General features: G+C 50.6%; 1 protein-coding gene across 2 annotated transcripts; it reads right to left on the minus strand.

The window, feature by feature from the left end:
- Positions 1-1,089: 1,089 nt before the first annotated feature.
- On the minus strand, positions 1,090-3,622 carry LOC123083138 (UPF0496 protein 3). Of its 2 annotated transcripts, none has more exons than XM_044505263.1 (2): positions 3,372-3,622; positions 1,090-2,393 (listed from the first exon to the last, which is right to left on the minus strand). In XM_044505263.1, the coding sequence occupies exons 1-2, from the start codon at positions 3,451-3,453 to the stop codon at positions 1,285-1,287; spliced, it is 1,191 nt and encodes a 396-aa protein (XP_044361198.1). In that variant the 5' UTR covers positions 3,454-3,622; the 3' UTR covers positions 1,090-1,284. The 2 variants fall into 2 exon arrangements, with proteins under 2 accessions (XP_044361198.1, XP_044361199.1); XM_044505264.1 differs by lacking the exon at positions 3,372-3,622 and adding an exon at positions 2,539-2,974.
- Positions 3,623-8,515: the final 4,893 nt, after the last annotated feature.

Genomic DNA, 8,515 nt, shown 5'->3' on the forward strand with positions numbered 1-8,515 from the left:
TACTCAGATATTGTTGCTTCCGCTGACTCGTCTATGATCGAGCTCTTGTATTCGAGCCCTCGAGGCCCCTGGCTTGTAATATGATGCTTTTATGACTTATTTTATTTGTAGAGTTGTGTTGTGATATCTTCCCGTGAGTTCCTGATCTTGATCGTACACATTTGCGTGTATGATTAGTGTACGATTGAATCGGGGACGTCACATCCTACTTGGAGGGGGGCTCCTACTCCCCCTCCCTTGGCCAGCGCCCCAAGGGGGCTCTTAATTCCCCCTTGGTGACAGCCCCCTCTCCCCCACCCCCAATCATATACTCCCTCCGTTCCAAAATAAGTGACTCAACATTGTACTAACTTTAGTACAAAGTTGGTACAAAGTCGAGTCACTTATTTTTGGATGGAGGGAGTATATACTAGAGGATGTCCACCCTATGATTAGATAAGTTTTGAATCCTCCTCTAGTTGATTTAGTGCGCGTTCTAGTTGATCCTAGTTGACTAATTAGAGCGAGCCTTGGCCACCTCTAATCCTCATAATTCGAAGTCCCGTGTGGTTCTAATCTTCTCCTTCTAATTCTCCGGCGATGATTAGCTCTGGACGGCGAAGCACTACTGGATCGTGAAGACCATACGCTTGCAACCAAGTAGAGAGGCCGTGCTTTCGGTCTTCCGTTCGAGGGATCATTCATGGGCGGTTTGCAGGATCACCATCAACGCTCGAGAGATTTCAAGTACGATCTGCACCGACTCGTCTACTTTCACTGCACCTCCAGAGTCGGTAACGATCATTGATCACAACTCGTTTATGCATCTTCATATTGTTCTTGGGTGTTCATAGGACAATTTTTTTTGTTTTCTACTACGTTTCCCAATAGAGACGTGCCCACGGAAGACCTCGCCGCCGCCGGCACTGCTTGAGCTTTGCCCGACAGAGACCCTCGACAGCGGCGAGGGAGAGGGGAGGGAGGGGAGGGCCGGCGTCCGGGGGAGAGAGGGGGGGGGGGGGGGGCGAGGGTTCCCCCGAAGTCGCCTCTGCGAGGACGCAGGGGTCGGGCTTTGCTTCACAAATTTTTTTTTGCAGTTCAGCAGATGCATGAAAAAAAATCACTAAACTAGATTTATTACTTCAAATTCTGCAATATGCAGCGTGTATGTACAACAACCAAACCCAAAAAAAGACCAATTCAAATCCCAATTTTTATCTCACTTTTTCGGGGTTTTTTTCTTGCTGTTTTATGAAAAAAGAATGCTATTATGTACAATCCGAAGTGTGCCCTGCTGATCAGTGATCACCGGCTTGCAGCAGTGCTCATGAACTTGATGACCATGCTCCTGGCCTTGTTGATGGTCATGAAGCAGAGGAAGAGGTGCTCCTCCAGCTCGTCCAGCTGCTGCCTGAAGCTCTCCTCGTTCTTGCACAGCTGCCTCAGCACCTCCCGCACCAGCCTCCCCTTCCCGGCACCGGCGCCGGCGGCGGCCTCCTCGGCCACGCAGAGCTGCAGCAGCGCGAGCATGTACTCCCCCTCGTCGCGCACCCGCTCCACCAGCCGGCTGATGGTGTCCATGTCCCGGTTGAGGATGTAGGTGCCCTTGGCCGCGGCCTCCAGCTGCACCAGCGCCCGGCGCGCCGCGCGGCCGCTGAAGAGCCCCATCCACGCGGGCGACATCATCGGGAACGCCGCGAACGCCGCCAGGACGTGCACGCCGACGCACGCGCCGACGACAGCCACGACGGCGACGACCGTGACGAAGGACACCGAGAGCGCCTGCCTGAGCCGGGCGAGCGTCCTGATCCTGCGGCGCGCGGCCTTCCTGCCGCAGTCGAGGCCCTTGAGGAGTTCCGCGGAGCTGAGCCGCGCGTCCCCGAGCCTGCCCTGCGTGGCCGCCAGCGCGGTGAATGGCCTCCCGAGCGCGGCGGAGACGTCGGCGAGGCTCCCGCCGGGGCCGAGCCTGCCGCGGAGCGCGGCCTTGAGCGGGCGGTAGCGGAGGCGGATCTGCTCGATGTCCTTGAGGAGGTGGCTGCAGAGGAAGGAGGCGCCGGCCGTCTCGTCGTAGTAGGCGGAGAGGAGACCGTGCACGTCCGGGCGGTTGCGCGCGGAGGCGAGCGCGGCGGCGGCGGCGGCCTGGTCGGGGTCGAGCAGGTGCTCGGCGAAGACGCGGTAGGAGGAGAGGCGCTTGGAGGCGGCGCTGGTGGCGGAGGCGGGCCTGGGCACGAGGGCGGCGCCGTGGGCGAGCGTGATGTCCAGCACCCGCGCCCAGAAGTCGTTGTAGGACTCGGTGCGGAACGCGCTGGTGTACTCCTCCCGGAAGTCCAGCCCCGACGAGGACGACGCCGAGGCCGACGACGCCGCGCTCTGCAGCTGGCCCGTCGGCTTCTTGGGGTCACGGTGGCGAGCTCCTGCGTGCCATCACCAAAGAAAGAAAGGATTAGCAGGCGTACGAGAAGCAGCTGATGGAAATCATCAAAGATGTGCACGGTCGATGCGTGCAGGACGACGTGGTGAGCGCGCGCGCGAGCTCTGTGGGCGGCTGGGGCTGGCTACCTTGTTGCGGGTGACGCCGCCGCGTGCACGGCCACGGGCCGAAACACTTGAACATCATGGTACCGACGGCCATCTCTGATCTCTCTGGGTGCCGGCCGGCGAGATAATGAACAAGCAAGGTGAATTCTTTGGTGAATGGACATCTCACATATGCGAAACGGTCTAGCTATATACGTGTGGATAAACCGGCTAGTTAAGTCGGCAGGCTAATGAAGGGGGATAGTGGTGCTAATGATGATTGGGCCTGGGCATGTACGTATGTGTCGAAGCGAGGCGACGCCAAAGAAGGTTTGGTTGCTTTGTGGAGATGTCTGCCGTGCTCCGGCACGCATGCATGCACGCGCCGCCGTACGCTACCGCGGCTGGCTTTCGCACCCGGCACATACCACAGGCCGGCTGGCTCCTCCTCCGGCCCTACCGAGTCCGATGCAGGATGGCTAGGACAATTGGTCCTAGCTAGCTAGCTACTCTTGGAGAAAAATGAAATTACTACTAGTTATTAGTGGCCAACTATACGTAGCAAGTATATATTCTTGTTCTTCCCATACTAGTCAAAGCTCAAAATTCTTTTTGAGGGTGTCAAAGCTCAAATTTGAGTGGTGAAACCATATGAAGAACAGAGAGACAGTACACGTATATATACACCAGCTAACGAGAACAATTAGCACGGGATCGATGCACGTAAGTATTACATGTATTTTTCTTTTTTTTTTGAGAATCACCGAGGAAGGAGTTCCTCCATCTGAATATATTACTCAAAGTGGCCAAAAATGCACGCAAGTATTACAGGTATTAATTGTTTACACAACATACGTACGTACGTATGCACGTACCTTGGCGGTCAGCAACCGCAGCGGGGTGAGGGTGCACGCACCCGCCAAACCCAAAGCACCTGAGGTAGTAGGCAGCGCCCATGGATGAAAAACCAATTAGTGCATGCACTGTTTCGCCGATGCTAGCCACTCCCGTGTGTGCGCGTACGTATATACAACAGGCGGAGGTATGTCTGCTCCCTTTGACCAGGGTGGCTAAGCTAGGACGTAGTGTCTGTGTACGTGTCTCTTCCCGTCCAAGTGAAACAATGAGGCTGCCCTGTGATGGGACAAGCACAGGCTGGCTAGCTTATAAAGCCTGTCGGCCTCGGCGCTCCGGCCGTTAAGACACCGCCGTGTCTGCGGTGGTGGTGCAGTGGATCGTAGCTAGCTTGGGCGGAAAGGCAAGCCATCGACCTTCCTTCCAAATCCAATCATCGGTTGGAGCTAGTTGGAGGACGACGACGAAGCTTGGAAGCATGCCCAAGACCGGCCGGTCGAGGTTGGCAACCACTCCAAGGCAAACACAAAGCCACCATCATCAAAAAGGAAGGAACGCAGCTACGACACAAGGCTAGGCTCGACCAAGCCATCGTTATCGTCGTCGTCGTCGGGTTTCCAGGGGCCGCGTGCGGAGGCCCGTCGGACGGACGCGGGCCAGCATCTATCTATCCATCGCCGGCGCGTTGCCTTCGCGCGTGGCCCGCCGGCTCCACGATGGGATCCTCGTCTCATCCTGCGTGGGTGGCGGCGCGGAACCTGGGGATGGATGGATGGATGGATGGATGGATGACTGGATTTGCGTCTGTCCTTGCGAGTTCGATCGGGAAAGGTGGCGCGGGCACGCCTTCCACCGACCTCGACTCCGGCCGCCGACGCCATCGTGCGTGCGTGCGTGCGTACCGGCGACCACCACATCGACCTCATCGGCGACTGCAGTACGTGAAGATCGACCGACGTAGTAACATATGCATGAGAATTGCTGTTGTTTTAGGAAATTCCGAACCAGCTAATCAATGAAGAAATGACATACTCAGAGCGCCACGCACACGCGACACCAATCGAGATCGAGACGGCTTTTGATCCTGGAACATATATCCCTGCTGACAGACACGCTAACGTAGCCAGGGAAACAACGTTGGTGAGGCTTCTCCCTCGTCCTGGTTCCGCTAGCGCTAGCTGCCGCTCTCCATAAAGGTGGCCAGCTTGGGTCGCATGCGCGCGGCGGCTTGTCGATAACAGAACCGTGTTGGACGCGGACAGAGACAACATATACTCTTAGGCTGGTCATAGTGGGAGTAACTTAGCTAGTACTTCCTTCGGTCTTTTTCAGTTCGCATATAAGATTTGTTTGAAGTCAAACATCATAAACTTTGACTAAGTTTATAGAAAAAAATACCAACACTCAGAATGTGAAATCAACAACATTAGATGCGTCATGACTTTAGTTTTCATAATGTATAAATTTAGCATTGTAGATGTTAATAATTTTTCATATAAATATAGTTAAACTTTATGAAGTTTGACTTCAGACAATTCTTATATGCAGAGTAAAAAGGATCGAAGGGAGTAACATAACACATCCCTAAGACAAGTTTGCATATGTGGCACCTAGTTGATGAGGAGAGAGGTGTTTGGAGCAACATATTATGTTACCATCACATAGCGCTTCCTAAGAAATGTTGAATCTATAAGCTAATACTAGCACAAATGCCCGTGCGTTGCAACGGGAGAGAATACTGATGTGTACTCAAATTCAGTAAGAAAATTGCTCGTGCGTTGTAACGGGAATACATTGTTAATTTTTTGTCACGGCAGCAAAATGTGCAAGGAAGAAAACATGCAAGATTATGCTTGTTTTGATCTCGCCGCGTCCTGGTTGGCACTCTTCTTGCTGTATATCACGTACAACAACCTGACAGCACCTGAGATCCTGATAATTTCAAATATCGATAATGACTTTTCAACCTCGATGAACATGTATATACCTAAGTTTAGGCGCAACAAAAATGTACCAAATTGAACCATGCAAGTCATATGTCATCTATAACAATAATCAATTTAAGTGCACCTATGCAAATTCCTTTATCAACCAGAGCAACCAGATAACGAAACATATAAAAATAGGAAGATGCACGTTACTATCTAATTCATTGAGAGGAATTGTACAGCATGGGACTACAGTATAGACACAAAATCAGAAAAAAAATTAGAATACATTAGTGAACTGGCGTTTTGTGGTAGCGTAACTTCGGATAGCGGATCTTTGAAGCTCGGCAAGGATCAACGGCAACGGCAGGGGATCGATCACTGGTGACTTAGAAATAGGCCCTATACCTTAAAAAATCATTTTGAGACCCATGAGAGATACTCCTGAACAAAAGAAAAACACTCATGAACAAAAAAAAATTCAGGATAATAACATTTTTTTTATTGTGAAACTACCAGATGACATCTTACTAATGGCCATGACCACGCAAGAAGTTCAAGTTTTAGGAATTACCCGAACTCTGGTTTGAGGATGAGAAATAACATGTTGTTTCGCATACTAAGTACAATAATTCTGTTGTGGTGAAATAATTCTCAAGTAAAAGAAGAACAATAATTCTGTTGTGGTGAAATTAATAATAAAGATATATTGTGCAATTGGGAGGAGATGACCAAGATAACAACACTTTGACAGTGTACATTTTACAGTTTGACTACGTAGGAAAATATCCCTTTGAGCTCTTTGAACTGCCTTCAGAGAAAAATCAAGCTTAGTTGATGTGCTTAACTTTCAGGTTAGTGTGGTTATTATAAATAAGGCAACTACTCTCTCTGTAAACTAATATAAAAGTGTTTAGATAACTAAAATAGTAATTTGAATGCTCTTATATTAATTTACGGAGGGGGTACTTAAGTAGGATACTCTTTGATTTTTCCACTATATATAGCCAAATTAATAATGGAAAAGGTTTACTTTCAGCCAGATGATTTCTTACTACCTTAAATCGGCTCCTATGTGCGGCACGTGTCCCATGAGAAGCCACCCACTGCTCCAATAGCTTTGTCTCCTCGCCACCCCTCTTCTCCACTCGTTTTCTCTCTTTTTTTCCTTTCTTCCTTGTTCGTAACTGCCACAGGAGAGGTCGTCAATCCCATGGCAAGCACCACCAACCACCACAACTGGGAACTGAGAGGCACCGCCACCACCGCCGGATGGATGCTACCCTGCCCCATCAGCCACCCTGCAGCTGCAAATCCCGCCATGCTCGTAGCTGCCATTGATACAAGCTAGAGAGGATGACATCGTCGCGAACCACAACAGGACTGCGTCGCGACATCCACCGGAGGCCGCGTGCTGTCGATAGTGGGCTCTGCATCGAAGCATCCATCAGCGTCGCCGTGTGTTGTCGTTGTTGCATCAGTGCATCCGTCATGGCCGTCGCACGCGGCGTCGCAGCATCCATCGGAGCCGCCGCATGCTGTCGATAGCGGGCACTGCATCGAAGCATCTATTGGCGCCGCCATGTGTTGTCGTTCTTAAATCGGTGCATCCCCCATTGCCTTCGCACGCGGCGTCACAGCATCCGCCTGCGCGGATGCTGCCATGGAGCTCGCCATGCACGTTGCTGCAGTGGAGCATCGATGGGGCCGCTGGAGCTACAATGAAGCGCCGCGATGTCGTTGAACGCTTCGCTGGGTTGCAATGAAGCGCAGCCAGAGTTGCATTGAATCGTCGCCGGAGCTGCATTGAAGCACCACGGGTGCATTGAAGCTTCGCCGGGGTTGCATTGAATCGTCGCCGGCATTGTCGGTGCTGGCATAGGAGCTGGTGTGTGCTGCGAAGCATCTACGGACGGGGTGGGGGTGGCGCAGCTGCAAAGTCACATACATAGAGGCACCAGCGGCGAGGACATGGCCGGCGTCGCTCAGACTTTTCGTAGCATGAGTCCCGCTGCGTGGCGAGAGATGGAACAGATAGTGTCTAGGTTCGTGTCTCGTCGAAGCTGTGCTCGTCGGGATTGCAACATCCACTGTTGTGCGGTTGCCGGCGACGGTGCCGCGGCCGAGGCGTTGCTGCTGCAACCTCATTTTGTGCAGAAGGTCACAGGTGTCATTACAGGGCACGTTGTGTGTAGACGCATGGAAAGGAAAGGAAGACTGGCTGCATCGCATGAATTGGACGACCACCCGCGCTTGAATCGTACGGCTAGCTAGCCGGATGATTTCCTAATCATCCGACTGATCCGTAGCAGCTACCATTAATAATAAAATAGTCTTTGCAAAAATGAAAACACAACGGATAGTGATTTGTTGGACTGACATCACATGCAAATACATCTTTAGCTGTCTGTTATCTGTTGCTTTGTTTTCCATCTCTACCCGTTGATTCTCGCAGTCGTGTGTATATAAGTTAATGGAATTTGGTGTAAAAATGCGATGTGGGATTATTAGTTAGATTGTGTATCCTATTATTTTGAATGAACATGAGATAGCTTAGTTGGTAGTTCCTGTGTGGTTGGGACATGAGGTCGTGAGTTCAATTCCCGCATGAAGCAATTAATTTTTCTTGCCTTAATGCCTGCCGGCCCATGAGTAATCCTGTGGCCCAAATGATGTACGTAAGGTACGTTTTTACCTGGGTTACAGGGGACGGCTCATGGGCTATTTCGTTCGCTCGGCCTTTTTTGGATGGGCTGTTTCGTTCGCTTTCTCGATGCCAAACGATTTGAATGAAATTGACGCTTTAGTACCACCTCGCGTATATGTTTTAAATTTAAACTAAAAGCATAATTTTACGAGAAGAAAGCGTATTGTGACGGTGAACTCACGGAGTCAATCCGATATACTAGTACAAAATACCCGTGCGTTGCACCGGGCGGATAAATGGGCATAACCTGCTGCATGTGTCATTGTGCATCAATTTTTATATCCATTTTTAATAAATGTTGATAATATGGTTAAACGTGGGAATTTCCTTATTTTTAATAAAAGTTGACATTTTAGAAAAAAAAAACATGTGCGTTGCAACGGGTATGAAATAAATTTTAGGGTTTGCTTGATATTTTAGAGTTTATCTATCATGGTGAAATATCGAGCTCTATCTCTTAATCTGTTAGATTCTTCCCCGTCTTATCATGAATTCATATTTTTAGTTGACCACTTCAAAGATAAGATGA

Source organism: Triticum aestivum, chromosome 4A, assembly GCF_018294505.1.
Source record: "Triticum aestivum cultivar Chinese Spring chromosome 4A, IWGSC CS RefSeq v2.1, whole genome shotgun sequence".
Classification (NCBI taxonomy): domain Eukaryota; kingdom Viridiplantae; phylum Streptophyta; class Magnoliopsida; order Poales; family Poaceae; genus Triticum; species Triticum aestivum.